General features: G+C 43.4%; 1 protein-coding gene across 11 annotated transcripts in view; it reads left to right on the forward strand.

Moving 5' to 3' along the window:
• Window positions 1–23,661, forward strand: part of LOC148015397 (uncharacterized) — a 157,689-nt gene that overhangs the window by 38,430 nt on the left and 95,598 nt on the right. For all 11 annotated transcript variants that reach the window (XR_015688374.1, XM_087665505.1, XM_087665504.1 and 8 more), the window contains one exon: window positions 21,612–21,802. Coding sequence is in view for 10 of the 11 variants with exons in the window: in XM_087665505.1 (XP_087521631.1) it covers window positions 21,612–21,802 (191 nt within the window). In the remaining variant the exon portion in view is untranslated. The remainder of the gene's footprint in view (window positions 1–21,611; window positions 21,803–23,661) is intronic.

Below are 23,661 nucleotides of genomic sequence, written 5' to 3' on the forward strand. Positions count from 1 at the left end.
ACAATGAGATGCAATTAAGCAGTGATGATGCAATCAAGTAGAACCTAGTGGAAATTTGAGGCAAGTATAGTTAGAGGTAAAGTTTCCATATGCTTCTTGGTGAAGCTTCAACATTGTTTCACCAATAGATGCAAAGTGGATGGAAGAGGATGACTTGGCAGACCATCCTCAGTTGTTGCAGCTTTATCTAGATGCCTTTCAGTTAGAGCCGACTTCAGTTCTTAGGCTCAGTCAAGTTCATTAGAGCAGGGGTTCGGAGTATTACCTGATGCTCAAGGGGAGGTAGCACTTCCACTTCGCCAGCTGTGGATAGCTCTCATATGTAGTGGATCTTGGATGTATTTAGTATACATCCAAGGTACTGTGCTGATAGTATGTTTGCCATGAGGTCACTACTTAATGTACTAGTCAGTGTGAGATGTATGCAGATGAGTATGAGTTTCACACGGGCATTGAAACTATACTTTTGCATCACTTTATGATCTATTTGGCATGAGTGTTTGCCTCAGTTTGAGAAAATTTTTTGATCAGTTTCAGCTGAGATTTTGATAAGCTTGAAAACTATTTATGGCCACTTTTGGGATCAGTTTTGCATTAGTTACTGATCCGTTTTTGCAATGGGTTGGTGATCAGTTTGGGGTCACATTTGCAACATTTTGTGATCAGTTCTCAAATCAAAAAGTGATCAGTTTATGATCAGTTGATATTTAGCTTTCAATGGTTTATATCTAGTTCCATGGACAACAGCATTTTAGTAAATGCCATTGACAGTTTCAGCCATGGTTTATGCTGAGAATATGCTTTACTATGGTTGTGAAGTCAGAACAGTTGAGAAACATGAGTAATGGATGCATCCAATGGGTTTCTAGCAATAGTTTTGGACAATTTTTCAGATTTATATCATGTTTATGCTAGCTGGAAATTTTCAGCAAGGTTTTAGGCATGTGGCATGATTAGACAATAGTGGCTAATGTTGTGATTGTGATGCCTTATGGAAATTCCAGTGCAGTAAGCTTTTCCTTTGATACAATGCAATGCAATTGAGGACGATTGCAGGGAATTCAAGGGGGAGGTTTATCATGGGGAAGTGAAATTTTGAGATGCTTTAATCTTGTTGATAACATTTGATTAAATTATTAATCAAACGTGCAAGGTTATTTAGCACATGTGACACACATGGCAGTTGTTTCATGATAACATGCCAAGGATCCCAAGGATGCAGTGGGTGCTCAAGGAATAAGTTGTAATTTATGTCTGATAGATAGGGAGGTTTGTCATGGGGAAGTGAAATTTTGAGATGCTTTAATCTTGTTGATAACATTTGATTAAATTATTGATCAAATGTGTAAGGTTATTCAGCACATGTGACACACATGGCAATTATTTCATGATAACAGGCCAAGGATCCCAAGGATGCAGTAGGTGCCAAAGGAAACAGTTGTAATTTATGTCTGATAGGTACTAGATGGTACCCGGTGTCAAATTTGGGCCTAGTCTAATTTATTGGTCCAAGTGCTTTCTATGCTTCGTCTCATTCTTTGAATGGACAATCATGCCATCAAAGAAAGTACCCACAAATGCTCTATGTGGCCAAAAGATGCGATCCATTATCCGATTAAAAGTGGCAGGAGCATTCGTAAGTCCAAAAGGCATGTCAAGAAATTCATATAACCCAAAAGATGTCCTAAAAGCTGTCTTAGGCACATCGTCTGGTCTAATGCGTATCTGATGATACCCACTTTTCAAATCTATACGGCTGAATATTGCTGGCCCCTGCAATCTATCCATAACATCATCGATCCAAGGGATTGGAAAGCGGTTCTTTATTGTGATCTTGTTTAGAGCACGATAGTCAATGCACATACGCCATGAACCATTCTTTTTCTGCACCAAAAGCATTGGAGAATAGAAAGGAGATGAGCTGGGCTGAATCAGCCCTTTTTCTAATAGCTCATTTACCTGACTCATAATCTCCTCCTATTGGGCTGCACTGACTCTATAGGGTGGTTAATTAGGAGGGCTACTTCCAAGGATAAGGTCTATGCCATGATCTTCAGGTCTTTCAGGTGGTAGCTGCCCTGGAAGTGACTGAGAGAACCAATCAGCATACATTTTCAGAAATGGCATGTGATCCTTCTCTAATTTAGACATATTCCTAACATTCTCACTATCATCCTTATCCTTAGCAAAAACTAAATACGTTGAAAGATGATTTTTTGATTTTGCAGCTTGCTGCCTATTGGGACAGTTCTTGGCAATATGACCTTCCTGGCATTTATTTGCAGCCATCAATTCCCTACGTTGTGCCAATGTTTTCGAGCCCTTTCTTTGCTGTTTTGGCCTCTTTTCAGGCTGGTTTTCAGATATGCCCCTTTTCTCAGTCTTAAACGACTTTTTATTTGGCTTCTTCCCGCTCTCTTGGAAGCCCGAGTCCTTTCCACGCAGCAAGCATCGGCTGTAGCAGCAGTCTCTATGAGCTGAGACATGCTAGACACGGTGGATTTTATGCAAAAATCCCTGATTCCTTTGAGCAGCCCACATAAATATTTTTCCACTTGCTCATGAAGGGGTACGGCACGATTAGAAGTGACGGGCAGCAATGCATCCCAAAACTTCTTATTGTATTGCTCTAAATTCTTGCATTCCTTTGCATCAAGCTTGTTCCAAGCTCTCATGATGTCCACCTCAAAGGTACTAGTCAACCAATTCGATGCAAACATTTGCTTGAACTGTACCCATGTTGACGGTGCTCTACCTTGCATCAAGAGCGTGGACCACCACTGCAATGCAATCCTCTTCAAGAAAGTGGCTGCCTTTCGAATCTTAGAGGATTCGGTGAAGTTTCTCCCTGAATAGGCTGCATCAAACTGCTGAATGAAGGTCAAAGCTTTCAGTCTATCTTTTGCACCACTGAAGGTCAAAGTTTCTCCCTGATTTTCTGATTTTACAGCTTGCTGCCTATTGGGACAGTTCTTTGCAATATGACCCTCCTGTTCACAAATAAAGCATTTATTTGCAGCTATCAATTCCCTACGTTGTGTCAAAGTTTTCGAGTCCTTTCTTTGTTGTTTTGGGCTCTTTTCATGCTGGTTTTCAGATATGCCCCTTTTCTCAGCCTTAAACAACTTTTTATTTGGCTTCTCCCCGCTCTCTTGGAAGCCCGAATGTTTTTCATGCAGCAAAGCATCGGATGTAGCAGCAGTCTTTATGAACTGAGACATGCTAGACACAGTGGATTTTATGCGAAAATCCTTGATTTCTTGGGCAGCCCACATACATATTTTTCCACTTGCTCATGAAGGGGTACGACACGATAAGAAGTGACGGGCAGCAATGCATCCCAAAACTTCTTATTGTATTGCTCTAAATTCTTGCATTTCTTTGCACCAAGCTTGTTCCAAGCTGTCATGATGTCCACCTCAAGGTACTAGTCAACCAATTCGATGCAAACATTTTCTTGAATTGTACCCATGTTGACGGTGCTCTACCTTGCATCAAGAGCGTGGACCACCACTGCAATACATTCCCCTCCAAGAAAGTGGCTGCCTTTCGAATCTTAGAGGATTCGGTGAAGTTTTCCCCTGAATAGGCTGCATCAAATCGCTGAATGAAGGGCAAAGCTTTCAACCTATCTTATGCACCACTGAAGGACTCAAACTTCACTGCTTTTTCATCCTCATCATAGTCTTTTGCTTCCCCTTTGGGAGTCAAGTTGTCATACACTGGCTGCTGCAAAAAGGGTGCATTTGCTGTATTTACATCATGACCAAGCCCAAATGAAGCATTTGGATGACTAGCAGTCATTCCTTGAGTATCATAAGCATTCGGGGGTGCAGATGCATTGCCAAACATTCCACTTTGTACCCCAGGCATCAAGCCAATGCTACCATACATAGGGTTTTGCACATTTCCAGCCATATTTGAAAACAATGGGCCTTGCACACCATGCATTGGCTGCTGCATACCGTAGGGATTTGTGCCATGCATTCCCGTATGCGGCCCTTGGCCAACCATTGCATGAAAAATCGTGCTACCACCAAAGTATCTTGGCTGCCCCATTATAGCATGCATGCCCGGCTGTCCAAAATCCATTGGATTGACACTTCCATAATGGCCTTGCATTTGCCTCTTGTTGAGCTAAAACACGCTTTTCAGTTGATTAGCATTCTCAAATATCCCAAAACACAATTAATTAATGAAAAAACCTAAAAAGGAGAGCAGTTCGAGAGAGTTTCAGTGGTCTCCCAAAAACCCTAATTTTTGGGGCACCCTTCTACATCTATAAATAGACAGGCTGCCCCCATTCAGCCTCATTCCGTTTGTGTAGGTTTCACACTCTCCAGTGCAGATTTCAGCCACAGTCTACCTCCATGTGGCTGTCCAGCCTTCACGATTGCTGCCACCTCTTCCTCCAGCCTTGCAGTGCCTTGGCGCCTTCTTCCAGCTGTCGCCCACTATCTGGCGCCATCCCTCCTGCTGCGTTTGGCCCTGTTCCTCATCGCCAGCACCTCCACCCTCATCTGCTCTCTGCGTTTGTAGCTTCTGGTTGTTGGCGATAGTTGGTAGCCCTCCTCCTTCATCACGCGACCTTCAGTACCCTGCGTTTTGATCCTCCATTGCCAAGCGATTGCTGGTCGATGCTCTCCTTCATCAGGTGACACTCTGTGTACTGCGTTGCAGCCTTTTAGGGCTGCCCTCTTTCCTCTGCATCCTCTACTGCTTGTGTTTGGTTCTCTAGCAGACTCTGGTACCATCGTTTGCAGCTCCTCTACTTTCACACTCCGACTGGGGGTCACAGACTCGGGATCCGTGTCCAGTGGATGTCACACTCCGACATTGCTTTGCCCTTGAGCACACTGTACACTCTTAGATTCGTTTACACCATTCATTCACTTCAGAGTTGTATTCTCTCTCTCCCTTCTTCTGTTTGTGTTTGAGTTTTGAGTTTTGTATTTAGGGTTTGAGTTTTTCCCGTTGTGTCTGTGTCTCTCTCTTTGTGTTTTTGTCGTGGTCGTACATCCTGTGTGTCCTCAGTATAAACCCTAGCAGTTTTCTTTACATGGTATCAGAGCCAGTGCTCTTGTAAAGAGTATCCTGCGAATATTGTGGAGGACTAGTCTCTGTGCGAGACACACAATACGACTCGTAACCGAATCACAATGTCCCAGACACCTTCTTCTCCAGTTCCTATGATGTCTTATCAGGCTTCCCATCATTGGAGGCCCTAAGACAGCATTATGGACTCGGTGAGGAGGACGACATTCCACTTTCACCTTCACCTTTTTCTTCTATTCCTATTCTAGATTTCACTAGCATAACAAAGGAGGACTTTGAGGAGTACTATTGCAACAAGTACGGTGATGTTTACACCTCTCCTACCAATTTTGCTACCACATCCGGACCGGTTGGTGAGGCTAGCCACCTCTCCGATCATGGAGGACATACGGCATTTGGAACGTCTGGCGATCCATCTTCATCATCTCAGCCATGTCCAATGTCAGGTTTGTACAGTTCTTTTGTGTTGTATGAATCAAAACCCTCACGTGTTTCTTCTTTTAAGGTACAAGATCCGGATGGCTTTGCGTATGTGTACTTCAATAGAGGGGGCTCACGAAGCAGACAGAATTCAGGTACATCTACAGCTTCTGTTTCATTTGGGCATGTCACACACACACTTCTCACTTTCCTCCCATCCGACCCTCTTCTATATCACATCTTGATCACCTCTCATCATCTTTCCAAAACCTTGGATTGCACTCCACATCTGCATCACACACCCTAGGGGTTGGATCTTCCGTCTCTGCTCCTAGCACCTTTCCTTCTCCAACCCATTCTCTACCTCTTTGCACCATGGTACTTTGTTAGGGGGAATGCCTCCCTTTAACACAGTGCCTCTCACCTTTCAGCAAGGAAGCACATCCATAACTCGTGGGTCGACTATGATGGGCATTCCCCTCACTATCTCCAGCTTCATATCTCACATGACCACTCAAACACAGGGGTTTCCATCCTCTGCTTATGATGCGTCTTTACACTCTCCTTGGGTTACATCTTCGCAAGGATTCTCATCTTCTGCTCCCCGTGTTCCCATCCCACCTCCTTGGGTTCCTCATGTGGCTACCATGCCCATGCCTATGCCTAATCAGCCCATCCCTACCTATGGATCCACCTTGCACACTACCCGCATGCTTGGTGGGCACTTTGGGGCCCATTCTCAAGTGCCCCGTTCTCAAGTGTACTCCACTCCCCTATCCTTCCTATACTACACTTTTTTACACTATCCATCTCCGAGCACTACCACTCCTGTTGCAACGGCCAAGAATGCCTTCACGGATAAGACACGTTTTAACGGGTTGAGTTTCACCACTTGATCGAATTTCATGCAACAAGTGCTTGAGTCTCAGGGTCTTTGGGACCTTGTCATTGGTCTAGAGCCTATGCCGGACCCTCGACTAGCTCACCTTGACTACATCCGTCAATGGAGAGCCCGCAATGCCACAGCCAATGTTGAGGTGATGTAGGGATTGTTTCTTGAGTTTCACTCTTAGTTGCACCACTTTCTGCTCGCGTTAGAGCGTTGGAGTCACCTTCTCGACCACTATGCGGCTCGTGATCGTACTCGGCACATCAATCTCAACTTTGAGCTTCAAGAGTTCTCTATTAAGGAAGGGGATGATCTGAAAGTCAAGCTGGCTGAATATAGGTGGTTACTTACCGAGTTCGCCACTACTGGCTCTCCAAAGTCAGATGACGATCAGGTTACATTCTTCTTGAATAAGTTGCCCGAAAAGTGCTTCAATTTCATTCAACACATCATCTCCCAATCTCGATTGCCAACCTTTTACGAGTTTGAGTGCCAGTTCTTGCGTACGCCAAGCTACATGATCAAGTCCACAAGAAATCCTCATCACAGCCTTATTCAGAGCAGAGGGGGTTGGTTGCCTCTTTTTTGGGCGTAAAAACTACTAGTGGCAAGAACTCGCAAGATGCGAAGGCAAGCCAATCAAAGGGTGACTCCTCTTTCTCAGATGGAACCTAAGAATCTAGACCTATTTGTTGGGTTTTCTCACTTACGCCTCACTTATGTCTACTCTCACATAGGAGTGTCGGCGATTTGGGACACTTTTTGCTCTCGGTACGAGAGATTTTTTCCCCCAGACTTACTGTCTTATTTCATATGTGCTTATGTCACACACTTACAGGCACGTTAGGAGCATGGTGCCCCCTTGGAGAAGCTCAGTGGCTGGATTATTTCCTTTCTACTGCACTTTGAGCTGAGCTTTGATCTTCTCTCCATCTCACATTTGGTATCAGAGTTGAGGCTTTGTTTAGTTGAGCTCCGCTCAGCCTCTGGGAGTTTCTGCTCAGGTTCAGCTTTGCTCTCAGTACCTATAGAGTGCCACCCTGTGGTGCTCGTTCTACATCCTTCGAGCCAGTACCAATCAGCAAGGGAGCCCGTTTGCCAGGTCGTCTTGCACCGGCCAGGCCATTGCCCACTACGCTAGCCCAGACTTCTTGCTCCGCCAGCAAGAGCCAGCGCTAGCAGCAACACTGCCCACAGCGTCCTTGCGCCAGCCTGGGAGCCGCCCACAAGTCTGCTGTATGCCGCCCCTGTGGCCACACTTGCCCCCTGGCCATTGTCCTTATGCCTTGCACTATGCCGCCAGGTATAAGCCTGCGTCCGCCCGCTTGGATCTCAGGCGCCCGCTGCCTGCACCTACCCTGCCAACGCCTGTACCTACGCCGTTGCTTGCACGTGTCCCCGCCTACGCGAGTACCTGCGCCACCTTGTCGTCAACGGCAGCCCGTCTTAGCTCTTGTGTCCTGCGCAGAGCTTGACGGCCATTCTTCTCAGTCCCCCAATCCGCCAACTGTTTAGCTCGACAAGGTACAATTTTTTTTCATTTAGAAAAATCTACATTTTAATCCTAGAATTCATTTTTGGACAAAGAAGCTTGTGCCCAAGCAGACAGAGAATTGGAGCATGTGTCTAGGACATGGTTGATGCAAATTTCTGGCAAATTTATCAAAATTTTTGGGGCTTTTGACTTTTTTGAGGACATTGACACATGTATTACAGTCTCAGTTAGTGGTAGACTATTTTGGACAAATTTGGGAAAAGAAAATTTGGGGATTTTGCTCATATAGTGTTGCTGAACATTGGATGCACCTTGGGCTGCATGCATTACAGACAGCTTTGACAGAGTGCACCTGAGTGTACTAATTGCAGCAAGTTATTTGCTGTAATTTTTGGAAATTTTGAGATTTCCAGTTTGGTCCAGCTTGGACATTGCTCTTTTGCTTCTTTTGGTAATTGATTATCATGGCAAATTAGGGAGGAGATGTCTTTACCTATGTATCCAAGGAGGACAGATTGGATGGTAACAAGTGCTTACTTTGGTCCTTCATGATGAAAAATGTGCTTGTGGCAAAAAATCTTTGGGATTATGTTAGTGGAGAAGAAGTTAGGCCCAGAGTTGTGGCTCCACCTACTCCTCCTCCAGGAGGACGTGGACAACGGGCACCTTAGCTTGCTCCACTTCAGCCACTTCCCCAAAGATCAATAGCTCAAAAGCATGGGAATACGGGATGCACAGGCTTTGTCACTAATTGCATTGGCAGTTCAGTGGTCCATCATCCCCCACATTCGTTCAGCAGCTTTTTCACGAGAAGCTTGGCTAACTTTGGAGCAGATGTTTGCAGGTAAGAATGAGACTCGCATCTCTTTCTTAAAGAAAAAGCTAGAGACATTGAAAATGGATGAGGGTGATTCTATTCAGGATCACTTGAACAAAATTTAGGACTTGTGTGAGCAACTTATGAATGTTGATGAGTACTATTCAGATGCACAGATGATATCTACTACATTGAACTCATTACCTCCTTCGTACTTGGCTTTTCATACGGCCTTATACCTCACAATGATGATTGCCGCATAGCCGATCACTTTTCTTAAGTTAGTCAGCTTGCTTCTAGAAGAGGAGCAAACAAGAAGAAATAGTGGTGTGGATGTCATAGCCTCTGAGCAGGCTTTTACGGCTTGACAGAAGGGCAAAGGCATCCAAGTAAAGAATGCTCCGTAGAGCTATGGGACTTCAGCACCTCAGAGGGAATTAAAAAACAAGGAGGCACGCAAGGAAAAAAGGGCGAATGCCATTATTGCAAGAAGCTAGGCCACTATATCATTGAGTGTAGAAAGCGCATTGCCAAGGAGAAGAAAAAAGAGTTAGGAATGTTAGTTTTTGATGCACCTTCCACTGCTACTGAGTCCGCGTCCTTTGTTGCAGACATGGACTATTGCTTTTACACATGCAATTATGACACTTCTTGGGTTGATCGAGCTTTTAGCTCTACTGAGGATGTAGACACTTGGTTCTTTGATAGTGGTGCTTCTAGGCACATCACATCTCACAGAGATTTATTTGCTTTTGTTGGTGCAGCTCCAGTTGGCAAGTCTGTGCAGTGTGCCAATAATGCATCATACCCTGTTAGAGGTATTGGGGAGATTGTGCTCACAGCCATTGATGGCTCTATTCTCCGCTTACAAGATGCTTTGTTTGTGCCAGGCATAAAGAAGAATCTGCTCTCTATTTCTTCTTTGGCATGTTGTGGATTGCAGGTCACATTTGATGATTACAGATGTATGGTGAGAGACAAAGAACACATGACTTTGGTCTTGGTTGGCACTTTATGTCATGGGCTATATGAGTTGGATGCGCTTTCAGTTGATCTGTCATCGTACTTGGCATCCACTTTTACTCCTGCTATGATATAGGCAGAGTTATGGCATGCTCGGATGGGGCATGTGAACTTTGGTAGCTTGATGCTCTTACAGCGTACACAGATGCTAGATGGATTATCTCTTTTGGAGAGACCTCTTGAGCACTTGTGTGAAGGATGTATTTTGGGAAAAATGCATCGGTTTTCGTTTCCCCATGATGTTGCTTTTAGAGCCATAGCTAGGTTATAGTTAGTGCATTCAGATGTATGTGGGCCTATGCAGACAAAGTCACTAGGAGGATGTTACCATTCTGTTGGGTCTATTCTTTGGTAAAAAAGTTAGAAGTGTATGATGCATGCTTGGCTTTTGTTGCACTTGTTGAGAACCAATGTGGCTGTAAAATAAAGACTCTCCGTTCGGACCGAGGGAGGGAATATATGTCCTCTATGCTGAAAATTTTTTTGAAGCAGAAGGGCATTGTCCATCAGTTCACTATTGCTTATACTCCACAGCAGAACGGGGTTGCAGAGAGGAAGAATCGGCTACTCATGGAGATGGCCAGATGTATGCTGAAAGAAAAGAGCTTGCCACACAGTTTTTGGATGGCAACTGTCATGTGTGCTTGCCATGTTTTGAACAAATGCCCCACCAAAGCATTAAAGAAAATTACACCTTTTAAGGCTTGGAACAGCTGGAAACCTTCTGTTGTATACTTTCGTACCTTTGGGTGTCTTGGATATGCACACATTTCCCATGTACTCAGGAAAAAGTTGGATAACAAGGCTGTCAAATGCATTTTTGTGGGATATAGTAGTGAGAGCAAAGGCTATAGACTCTATGATCCGGTCTCTAAAAAGGTGTTTGTTAGTAGGGATGTACTATTTGATGAAAAATCAGAATTATCCCTTGCTGGTTTAGATACATATCAGGTTACCCATGATGTATTTGAAGGGATACTGCCCATTACATTTGGTGATTCAACTGGAGTTTTACCAAGTGAACTCAATGTTCAGCCAGCTACTCCATTACAAAATGCAGAAAACCAGCCATTGGCTAATCTGAATATTCAACAAAGTGCTGACTGAAATGCCTAGATGGTATTTATAGACTATGAAAGATAGTCATCTGGATGCACACATGGCTGGTTGTACTAGAAGGCAAGCTCGTATGCATGATACGGCACATACCATGGAGTTTGTTATGGCAGCAAGCACACTTGATGATGATGACCCTGAATGTTTTGAGGATGCACAACAGAGTGTGCATTGGATGGCAGCAATGCAAGCTGAATTGGATTCTATCACTAAGAATCAAACATGGGATTTAGTGTCTTTGCTCTTTGGGATGAAAGCCATTGGAACAAAATGGGTCTACAAGCTAAAACGGAATGGAGATGGATCCATTGACAATTATAAGGCAAGGCTTGTAGCTAAAGGCTATGCACAGAAGAAAGGCATTGACTATGAGGAGACATTTGCTCCTACTTCCCGAATGACGATCATCAGGTCTATGGTTGCTTTGGCTGCCCATTATGGATGGACTGTGCATGAGTTGGGTATTAAAACTACATTTTTACATGGGGAACTTCATGAGGAAGTATATGTACAGCAGCTCATTGGTTTTGCAGTTGAGGGATCCGAACACTTGGTTTGGAAGCTGAAAAAGGCTTTATATGGTTTGAAACAAGCTCCTAGATCTTGGTATGCAAAGATAGATGCTTTTTTGCTTAGCCAAGGGTTCATAAATAGCTCATCTGAGTCTACCCTTTACGTATGTAAAGAGGGGGGATCCATACTGATCATTTGTCTATATGTTGATGATCTCTTGGTTACAGGGACACATGCTGATCAGATTTCAGCATTCAAATAAAATTTGCAGCAAACTTTTGACATGTCAGACTTGGGGTCTTTGCATTATTTCTTGGGCATTCAATTCATACATGATGCTAGAGGTATTGGTTTATCACAGCCAAGATACATTGGTAAACTTCTTTGGCCCTATTTCAGGTTTGTACAACCCTTTTGAGTTGTTCGAATCGAAACCCTCTCTTGTTTTGTCTTTGGTGTGTAGGATCTGGATGGTCAAATGTATGTAAATCTTAATAGAGGGGGCTCAAGAAGTAGACATTCATCATCAAGTATACCTACATCTTATGTTTCATTTAAGCAAGTCAATTACTCTTCTTCTCTTCTTCCCATCCCTCCCTCTTCTCTTGAAGCCGTATCACATTCATTTCAAAACCTCGGCTTACATTCCACATATGCCTCTACCACACTGGGAGTTGGATCTTCTATCTTTGCTCCTAGCACATTCTCACTCTCTCTTCCATATTCACACTTCCCTACTACTTTCCATTATGGTGCATCGTTAGGGGGCATTTCACCTCTTAACATTGTTACCAGGATTGCAAGCCAGTCTGTACACCAATGAAACCTGGACTAAAGCTGTCATTACATGATGAAAGTGATCTGTTTGATATACATACATATGCTCTAGTAGTTGGATGTCTTATTTACCTAAGCAACACTAGGCCGGACATATAGTTTGCTGTTTCAACCCTGAGCAAATATATGCATCAGCCATGCATGCCACATTGGCAAGCTATTAAGCGTGTCTTTTGTTACTTGCAGGGTACTAGATCTCTTGGATTGCTTTATGCCAAGGGGAGACCACTGTAGTTATATGCTTATAGTGATTCTGATTGGGCTGGTGATTATGATTCACGTCACTCCACTAGTGGAAGTTTGTTTCTTTCTTGGCTCATATTGTGTATCTTACTAGCTAATCTAGATGCATATGTTACGGAGCCTACTCCTTTGTTCACTGACTGTCAGAGTGCCATTGCAGTGGCACGGAACCCAGTGTTTCATGCACGCACGAAACACATTGAGATACATTATCACTTTGTCAGAGAGAGGCTACATGTAGATGATATCAGTCTTGTCTATTGTCCTACCACCAGTAATGTGGCAGACATCATCACCAAAGCTCTTCCTCGTGACAAATTTGAAGCATTTCGCAATGCTTTAAATTTGATCTCCTTCGGTGACGGATGATCCTTGTACTCTTGATCACTCTTCACTCTAGGGGGGTTTGTTGGGTTTTCTCACTTAGGCCTTACTTACACCTACGCTCACATAGGAGTGTCGATGATTAGCAGGACACTAGGACACTTTTTACTCTCGGTACGAGAGGTTTTTTCCCCTAGACTTAAGTCTTATTTCGTATGTGCTTATGTCACATACTTACGCGTACTTATCGTGTTCGGGTGGAACACCCCCTATAACCCTAAGGTTTGAGGGTTGTACTTTGTACTTTCAGATTACACTCTTTTAGTCTATTGCATTGGGTGTCGTGCTTCACTCTCACACTGTCTATTGCACTCTGAGCTGAGCTTCGATCCTCTTTCCATCTCACACTATCTGGCAACATCTCCCTAAGAAAAACCGGTTTTGCACACATTGCTAGAGAGCAGGCCATGTGGACGAGGAGTGTCGCTCCAAGGCCGAAGGTCTTCCACCTAAAAAGCCTTAGCAGACCGTTGCGACTGCACAGTCCAATGGGGCTACGCCTTCCGCTCCTGCTTCATCTACTCCTTTAGCACCCGTTGTTGTTGTTGGACATGTGGCTCGAGTACAGTCTTAGCAACCCATCTCTTTCACTACCCTTGAGGGATTGGCTGATTGATCTGCAGGTTCCGATCTCGTTGCACTTCATGCATTCATCTCACCTTCCTCTCCACGTCGTTAGGCGTTTCCTCGGCAGCACCCTACTATTGGATGTACGCGATGGTGGCCACCTTCTTAGTCTAGCATGTCTCTAGGTCCTTTTGGATACCGTAGGTCAGTCTAGCATTCATTTTTCGCATTCTTAGAGTCTGGCCCATAGGATTCATTGTCCTTAGCTTTTCCATTCTTTTGTCTTTTATTGCATTTACTCACACACATACACATTCATTGCATTTATTTTGAGTTAGATTTTCTTTCCGTTATGTTTTGCTTTGGAGCATTTCACCACTAACCTCTGTGTTTGTAGATTCTCATCTCTTTTGCAGGGTTTTGTCTTTCATGTAGAGCTAACTTGTAGATTGCTTTGGTCCTGCCTGGGCTAGAGACGTGGGTATGCGCACCATTCCTTTCATGGTTTCATCATCCTCGGAGTGCTTGCTCTTCTTCTAGCTTAGCGGTTTCTCCTCCTGAGTCGGATCGTGCAGCATCTCTCTCGATGCTATCATGGCTGTGACTTCTACCTTGCTCTTCTAGCGGGGTACTTTATCTACTTCATCCATTTCATCTTTTTTCATTTCTTATGGTTCTCGGCACCATATGAAGACCGACATAAGGCTTCTCTTCCTTCTTCGGCATCTACATCCAGGTTGAGAGGGGGTTCCTACTCTTCTTGGTATTCTACAAGCTTCAGCACTTTGTCTTCGACATCGGCTTCTCCTCCCTGTTGTACCTTGCCCTTTGCATTGCATGATTTCATCATCTTTGTACTAGGGTGCTTGGGCAAGTGAACAATTTCTCCATTAGGGATACTGTCTAAGTGGCACTTGTTGCATGAGCATTCTTCAACATGTAGCATGCTTTGCATCTCATTGTGTAGAGCACCACTTGAGCGGATCTTAAGCTGTTTCCACCGGCGGCTATTGTTACCACACCACCATTCATTTTCCTTCATCATATGGATATCTCATCACCTATTTTTCCTCCTTATTGACACCTTGAGTGGATGGGTAAGCTTGTTTTGTTTTGTGATGTGTTGAGTGTACCCTCTTCTGGGTCAGTATTACTCAATCGGCCGCATCCCATATAATTTAACTCACTTATTCAAAAAAAAAAAGTTCAATGTGGTTCCATCTACCTTTGTAGGGCTTGGTAGGCCATTGGGCAGCCGACATGCACCCTTTATTCGATGCCCTGTCCTCTCTGGGGTGACTACTTGGATTCCCTTGGTAAGATAACCATTGCCTCTATAGTCTTGGTAGGCCACTGGGCAGTCGACGTGCACCCTTTGTTCGATGCCCTGGTTGCTTTGGGATGGGACGCCTTGGGGCCAATAGACATCACAGTGGTTGGCCTAACCTTTTGGCTTAGTTTTGTGCGTGAGAGAGGATGTTGAGCTAAAACATGCTTTTCAGCTGATTAGCATTCTTAAACTGTCCCAAAGCACACTTAATTAATGAAAAACCCTAAAAAGAAGAGCGGTTCGAGAGAGTTTCAGTGGTCTCCCAAAAACCCTAAATTTTTGGGCACTCGTCTATATCTATAAATAGACAGGGTGTCCCCATTCAGCCTCATTCCGTCTGTGCAGGTTTCACACTCTCCAGTGCAGATTTCAGCCATCAGTCTACCTCTACGTGGCTGTCCAGCCTTAGCGATTGCTGCCACCTCTCCCTCCAGCCTCACAGTGTCTTGGCGCCTTCTTTCAGCTGTTGCCCACTGTCTGGCGCCATCCCTCTTGCTGTGTTTGGCCCTGTTCTCATCGCCAGTACCTCCACTCTCATCTGCTCTCTGCGTTTACAGCTTTTGGCTGTTGGCGACAGTTGGTAGCTCTCCTCCTCCATCAAGCGACCTTTAGTACTCTGCATTTTGGTCCTCCATTGCTAGGTGACTGTTGGTTGATACTCTCCTTCATCAGGAGACACTCTACTGCGTTTGCACCGTTTTGGGGCCACCCTCTTCCCTCTGCATCCTCTACTGCTTGCGTTTGGTTCTCCAGCAGCCTCTGGTACCATGGTTTTGCAGCTCCTCTACTTTCACACTCTGACTAGTGGTCACAGACTCGGGATCTGTCTCCGGTGGACATCACACTCCGACATTGCTCTGCCCTTGAGCACATTGTACACTCTTACATTCATTTACAGCATTCATTCACTTCAGAGTTGTGTTCTCTCTCTCCCTTCTTTTGTTTGTGTTTGAGTTTTTGTGTTTGAGTTTTGAGTTTTGTGTTTAGGGTTTGAGTTTTGAGTTTTGCGTTTAGAGTTTGAGTTTTTCCCTCTGTGTTTGTGTTTGTCTCTTTGTGTTTCTGTCGTGGTCGTACACTCTGTGTGTCCTCAGTGCAAACCCTAGCAGTTTTCTTCACACCTCCAAGGTCACCTCAAGGAAGACAAGAACTTGGCCTTGGGAGAAGAGACTCAATGCTGGTCTAGAGTGTAAAGCTTCATCAAAGGAGGGCAACCAAGATAAGGACCACTGAACGATACAAGTCACTACATCAATCAACTTTGGTAGGTTGTGTTGGGATTAGTGCCAACCCGAAAATACAAGTTAGGAGTGAAACATACATATAAGACCATAAAACATGCATACCTCAACTTTAATGAAAAGTGCTTGCGAGTTCAGTGGGTTGGGTTTTGGGATGTTCCCACTACCAAAAGGTAAGCATGCTAAAGATGTAGAAAAGTAAGATTAGAGATGTGTAGCAAAAGAGAGAGAACAGGCTAGAGCATGTCATGCAAGAATCAAGAAATTTGTAGGTGGGAAATGTGGTAGTACTATAGTCACTATTACCTATATTTGAATTGAAGGAAGGCTCCACGATCCATTAGACTGAAGGGTCTCTAGGGAAAGTGGGCTCAACTACTTTTGGTTGTATACTAGATGGTGAGGGAAACTTTGAAAGAGAAGAGATCCAAGGACTCAACAAGTCTATCCTCAAGGGAGACAAGGAGTCCATGAGGATTGAAATCCACAGTGGTGGTCTTGGTGGACCAATTAGATAACCCCTTCGCATGTAACAGGGGCGGACGGTCCATGTGACCAATGGATCTAACTTGTTGGTGACCCCCTCTTGGTTGTGGAGGTGGAGCAAAAGTGCCCTTGCTTGATGTGCTCATGTTCCTAGGTGGGGGAGAGAGTCCAATCTTGGGTAGACTACCCTTGGCCTTTGAGTGACACTCCTCGTTAGACTCTTGGCAATGTTGATAGTATCTATATTCCCCTTGGGGATATTTTGCCAACCCGGTTTTAATCTTGGAGGGGAGTTGCTTTGCGCCTCACTACCTAACTCAGTCTTGGTGTTATTCTTTCCACCACCTTGTTTTAACTTTTGGAAAGTTAAGATCCCTTCTTAATACAAAAATTGAGGTTTCTTATGAAATTGATCGAACAACCTTGTGAAATGCAAGAGTTGACATTCAAACTCATAGTGGGTAATTCGGGCTATGAGATAATGTGTTAATTAAAATTAAAATATTTTTGTGGCAATTTATTTATGAACAAAGTGACTTGATTGTTAGTTGACTTGGATAAGCGAGTGATGGCGGATTCAATGAGCAATTGTTGATACTTAGCCAACGTGATACTCAAATCATCCCTCTTAGTGATTTTGAAGTCTTGGAGCTCGTGGTCAAGGTTGATGTTAGAATTTGCCAATTTTGGGCAATGCCCAATGTAATTTGTGTGGTGTGGACACTTATTAAAGTGCCAGTGAATGGTGTGTATATCTAGTGTCTCAGGATATTGAAGTAGTGACACTAGGCTCTAGACTAAATAAAACCTAACTCTAGTTAGTTGGTGGAATTGTGGTTAGGTCAACCTTAGATCTAAACCTTGCTTGTACTTTCATCTATCTTTTTCAGTTCAGCAAGCATGCTTTCCTTCAGCTCACATAGTCTACTGTTCACTATCTACTCTCCTTTTCTCTCTTTTTTCCATAGTTGGCTGCTTTCCATTACATTTGGTATCAAAGCCACACGTGGGTTCTATCTATCACCTTGAGTTGGTGACACCTGCTCATGGTCTGTACTGCCACCAGCCTAGATTAGCATTCACGGAGGAATTGCTGCCATTGAAGGAGGAGGAGCTGTTATTAAAGGAGCTGCTATTGAAGGAGCAACAATCCACTCCGCCAGCTGCGGTCCAGTCCGCCAGCTCTGCCAAGTCCATCAGTTCCAGCACACACTCTGTTCAGTCCCTTTTTACACCTTTGTTGGGGGTTGGAAAGGTCTATACCTAACTATACTGGGAATCAAGGAAAAGAGAAGACAGATGGAAGAAAGAAATACTAGAAGAAGAACTCTGGAATATACTATAGAACATAAGAAACCGATTAACCCAACAAGAAATTGTATTACCCTTGGAAACTGTGTATAGGTGCAGTAAATATGTTCAAGCTGAATACACTGCGCCTAAGATGATAGCTTAGGCAAACTCTAATTAAGAGGATAGCTCAGCACCACTCTTTCAATACAGAAGAAAATTACCACAGCAAATACAAGGGAACACTTGGAATTATTGTAGAATACCTTGCCAAAATAGCCCGGATATGTATAAAACAACCTTGAACCACTTCAGCCCTCCTTCTTTGGGAAATCTATGTGAGATCTCTTCAATTACAGCCACAAAGATGCTCTCAATCCTTACCTACAGCAATAGGTAAACATTTCTTGGGACAATTGGTATTTTACATTGTGTCATACACTTACTCTTGACAGGTTGCATAAATCACTGAATAACTCATCCCATAAGCACACACTGAAATCCTGTAACATTGAAGATCTTGTTTGTTTTCACACTTTAGACACACACTGTCTCAACACCGCTAGCGCTGTCTACAGCGCAAGCAGCAACGCGCCTGCTCCTGCTACCTGCCACTGCTCGTGTAGCACTGTTGCTCACTTACGTGCCGTGTGCCGCCCGCCTGATTGCTGCCCTGCAGCACCTATCATTCTGCTGCTGTTTCCATTGCCTTGCCTGCACCACCAGTCAGCTGCCCATCACCTTACTACCGTCCTTTGCTGCCATCGCTAGTCTGTCCAGTAGTTATCTATACATCCGGAGTTCACACATGCTTCCCGATCACTTGGAAGTTAGGGGCTTTTGCCTGATTTGAAGTCCTGCACATGGATCTCCACTGAAATTGCCAACATCAAGCAATTTCTTCAACATTTGTGCGAGAAATTTGGGGCTTTTCTGATTTTTGGGTCTAGCACGCATCTTGAGGTGCAGCGAGTTGCTGGTTGCTCTAAACACGTCCCAAGGCAACATTTCATCGAATCCCAAGGTTGCAAGTACAAAATTTGTTCTTGAAATTTTGTCCAAGAAATTTGGGGCTTTTGCTTCGCATGCATCCCAAGACAGCAAATAGGTGCAACAACATCTTTCAATTGCTGTTTGTATCAGATTTGGCAGAGAAAGTTCTTGAGAATTTGGGGATTTGCAGCATTAAATTGGTGAAATTTGTATTTGGCATTCGAAGGAAAGTGCAGTGGTACAATAGTGAATTGCTGTGTATTGCAGATTTGGTACTGTTTTGTGCAGTCTTGGCATGCATTTTGAGGCACTTGACAATTTTGGATAATTTTTGTACTTGCAGTCATATCCCATCTTGGGATCTTGGTACTTGTGAGAGTACATTTTGCACTTCCCTTTGAAAGTGTTTGGTTGCAGTTTGTGCACTTTATTGCAGCAATGCCTCAGCGAGGTCATAGTGACCATAGCAACATTTTGGGTGTCCTCACTCAGGAGGGAAAATTGGATGGCACCAACTATTCCTTGTGGAGTTTCATGGTGTGCAATCTCCTTGTTGTTGAATGCCCATTTACAGTTTGGGGTTTATTCCATTGCTTTCTTACTTCTTTTGATGACCCTATTATAGTTACTGTGACTATGGTAGCTGTTTTTTTTTTTGGGGGGGGGGGGGGGGAGGAGAGGGAAACACCTACATAGAGCTGTATGGGATTTCATCGAGGATGCATTAAAAGCAAAATTTTCATGGTGGAGCTTGAGGACATAAAGTCCCCATCATCCACAACAACTATCTGAGCATGCGATGGCTTCAGTTGAACAAGCAATGCTTATATTTTAACCATGTTGAAAAAAAGGGGATTTTATTGTGTGACAAGGAGGCATAATGAAAAAGCTACCAACAAGGACCAATATTGTGATGGGTTTTGAACCCTTGGCACCCAATTGGAAAGCCTTATTGTATGCTGAGGTAAGCACTAGCCCAAGTCCTTTTGTCATGCTGCTGGTTGTGCTTGAAACAAAATAGTGTATCCTTTTTGGGCCTTGTTTTTTTATTGGCTCTTCTACCCTACTCCTTTCTTGCAACACTTTATGTAAGCAACACCTTGTAATTACATCAGCTTGTTATAGAAGTTGTGAATGAGGCATCTTACAGCTTCTAAGGTATGCTTTAATTGTTTTATTGAGTGCATACGACACAACATATGTGATTTTACCTTTGAGCTCAATGTTCTAGTTTTGGATTAGCCTTTGACATCTCTATATATGTTACTCTTCAATTGGTCTCTCTCAGATTCAAGTAGCTTTTTTTCCAAGAAAAGATAGATCTATTGATAACACCTTAGAGAAAATTCCTTGGAGGTAATATACAAAGTATAGGGAACTCTAAAGAGAGAATCCAAGTACATGACAAATATAATGGTTGTGTGAACAACCAACTTGGTGGGCTATAATGCCAAACCATCTCTAAGGGGTCATCTAGAAAAACGTGTTGGAGTTCGAAGTCCACAGGAAAGCCTCTCTCCTCCTCATCCTGTTAGATTCTCCTTACAGAATCTCCCATCTTCGGCAGAGGATGCAAATGATCTCTATCCAAATCCTTGAAAGAGTCTCAGCTATGGATACATCCTAAAGGTCAATAATGTAGTCTAGCGGTCCAAATGTACCAAGCTATAGTGTTAGCAATTAACTTCCATATGTGATAGTAGTGTTCCTAGGTCCAATGTGCTTGCAAGTAGTCTGAAGTGGGGATCCTGCTTAGATGCTATCCAATGATGAGGAAATACAAGTTTCCATGAACATCCTCATATCTGCATGCTAAGCCTCTATCTTTGATCCAAGCTATAGCCCCCCAGGTTGTGACCATGGCCTTTGTTGTGCCGTTGAATGTCATCCTAAGGGCTCTCCTCCATATGTCTTGAGCTTTGGGGACATACCCATAGGCAATATCTTTGCATCTCCTTTGGCTCACCACATCTCATGCATGCCATTGCGTCCTTGCCCCTGTATCTAAGCCAATTGCCAAATGCTAAGCTTCTATGTGCTAATAGCCATAGAAAGAGGAATATCTTCCTAGGCCTAAAGCTCTTATCTAGCCTCCTTCAAAAGTTTGATAGGAAATGATTTGAGATATCATATCTATGCCAATGGGAGGTGGCTATTGGTTGTGCTTTGATCTTGCTTATCTGTATCCTCCTACCTAGCCTACTTGTATAGCCATAGAAGGCCATGTCACATGACCTATCAAGAAATGGATTCCTCCACACCCACTCTCCTGGATCCCACTATAATCTCTGTAAGGGCCTGCTCTGATAAGCCTAATATCTCCATCCATCTACAAGGTAGGTCATAGGGTTTAGGTCAATATGCCACTTCCTCTTGAAGTGTACCACTACTTTGATCCTGTGTCTAGAGCATCTTGTGAACTATGAGAGGTCCAAGTCCTGTTGTTAGAGGCATCCATTGTCCTCTACCAGAAAAGTGAATGCCTTGTCTTTGCTAGTCATAGTCGGCGCTAGAAGGATGTTTCCTCTTGAAAAGAGACCAACCTAGGTTTGAGGAATGTCTGTATCCATCCACCACTAAGAAGGTACTTTGTCACATCCTCAATCATAACCTTGACTCCCCTAAGACCCGATGGTCTTTGCCTTTGAATCTCTTGTGGTAGCTCTTGAATCCATACACGCTGTGCATGTATTTGCTTTCTCAGCTCAATCAACGTTGACTTCCCAGTTTAACACTGTTCATCTTTATTAGCCTCACTTCTTTACTATCTTTGTGCCACTTCCATACTTTTTCTCTCATCCACGCATAATTATATTGTAAATGAAACTTTCCTAATTTATCTCTTAAATTTTTAATCTCTTGTTTAATTTGCTATAAATCTTGGATTCAAATTGAAATCTCTTCTTGATTTGCAGATGCCAATTGTTCACTTTTTAAGTGCAGTGTTCCTCGCTCCAGTGGCATTAGGGTTACTATTCACACCGTTATATCTTTTGGATGTTGATGGACTCTATTTTGATGGTATTGTGCCAGAGGATGCAACAACAAGCCCCTTGGTGTCAGCAAAACAACGGTGTCTGGCTTTTTTAAACATTTTCTTATATGCGTAAGTTGAGGCTATACTGAATGCTACTTCTTACCGGCAAGTGTAACTTTCCACATTAGCAGTGGATAAAAGCATGTCTTTGCTGGAACTTAGATGTGTTTGCTTTGTTGTACTGATGCAAACTAAATAACCTAAAGTGTTTATATCATGTGGGCTAGAGTGCTAAAGAGTTGATAGTGTAGTTGGAGCTTAAGGACTTGAATTAGAAGGCAATGCAATTTTTGATTAGTGGGTGAAAAGATGAGTTTTGGTTAAGTTTAATACTCTTTTAAAGTGGGCCACGTACATATTTGCTTTATATGAATGAACAGATGTTGCAAAATAAAATCAGGAACTATTTTGAACCAAGGAATTGACTACAGGAGTGCCGCACATTAGCCGAAATAGCCATATTAAAAGACCATAAGAGCATTCCTCTACGCTTGCTAGATGAGAATTTCACATTTCCATGTCCAACAGAAAACCTCACTTTTGTAATTTTGGAGATACCAGCAAGCAGCACAGGAGCTAAATGACCTGCATAACTTGTTCAGAGCTGTGTGTAAAACTTGTGAGAAGCAGATTTCTGGGAATTATGTAAAAGTCCAATGGCTGTATGCGGACAGCTGCCCCAAACTGCCACTGAACCTTATGTTAAGCACTTAAAAAAATTGGTCTAAATTATTGCTAGTCAATCACAAAATATTGGCCAATTTATTTGGATCTAGAATAGGGCCAAAAGGGAAAAATTAAATGATATTCTTTCTTCAAGCTTTAGTAGGACAAAACTGTAACCTAACTCTCTAAAAAGGGCCAAGGGAGGACTGCCACACTTCATCCTGTTTTCATCCCCAAACACTGATCTTTGGTCCCACATATTTTCCATCAGTGTCCAGCCTGTGCATGTAGCTTTCTGCTGCCTACTGCTGCTGCTCTTAAATCATCAGCCTTCCACAATGAGTCTTGGCCCCTGGCTACATGATTTCTAGCTCCTGAGACTGCTGCTGCTGCTGGCGATGCCTGCTCCATCCTACCATGGCGATGACTGCTGTTGATTTTGCTGCTTTCTGTGTTAAAACACACATTTCCTGCTGCCATGTCATCACTGTCTGCTGCTATCGATCACACTGCTGTCTGCTCTTAAATGCAGCTGATATCAGCATTTTCAGCTTCTGTTTGCCATGTTGCTGTCAGCCATCAAAATGCAACCTTTCCTGCCCCAAAGTGAAGGTGTGCTACTTGGATTGCTGCTACAGCCAAAACACAAGTTTCCTCATTACTGGCATCCAAAACACAGATCTTCACAGTTCGGCACCTATTTCTTCAATATTGGTTGGATGCTCTTAGATTCATGTCCACATGAGTGATGACACACTCCATCCTATTTGTTCATGGCATCTTTGACTCTATGTTCAGCACCATACAGCCTGGATTTTCTCTTTGATTATGTCCCTCACCTTTGTGCTTTACTTAGCTTGGACTTGAGCCATCGATCCCCGTCGTGCCCTATTGTCTTTTGCATCAGGCCTTGCTTCTGTTCCAGCTCCTCCAATGATTGACTCCGCTATTCTACCACACCTTGCTTAGCATTTTGCATAATCTACTGATTCTTGCCATCATCATATTATTGATTTGTCTGAGCATGCATTTGTTGTTTGAGGAATTCACACTTAGCATACTTGATTAACCCACTTGTTTGCCCACCTTGGCACTCCAAGAATAGATGAGCCATTGACTCCATATGGACTGTCATGAGGACATGTATTTTTGAAACCTCACTTAACATGTGCATTAATTTTTAATCACCATGGTTAATTAAATGTTGCACATGTGAGGTGTAACTAGGGTTAGAGTAAATTTACGAGCCCGGGACTCGAGGA

Source organism: Lygodium microphyllum, chromosome 24 (genome assembly GCF_053477565.2).
Source record: "Lygodium microphyllum isolate KBCC chromosome 24, Lygodium_microphyllum_v1.1.10, whole genome shotgun sequence".
Classification (NCBI taxonomy): Eukaryota; Viridiplantae; Streptophyta; class Polypodiopsida; order Schizaeales; family Lygodiaceae; genus Lygodium; species Lygodium microphyllum.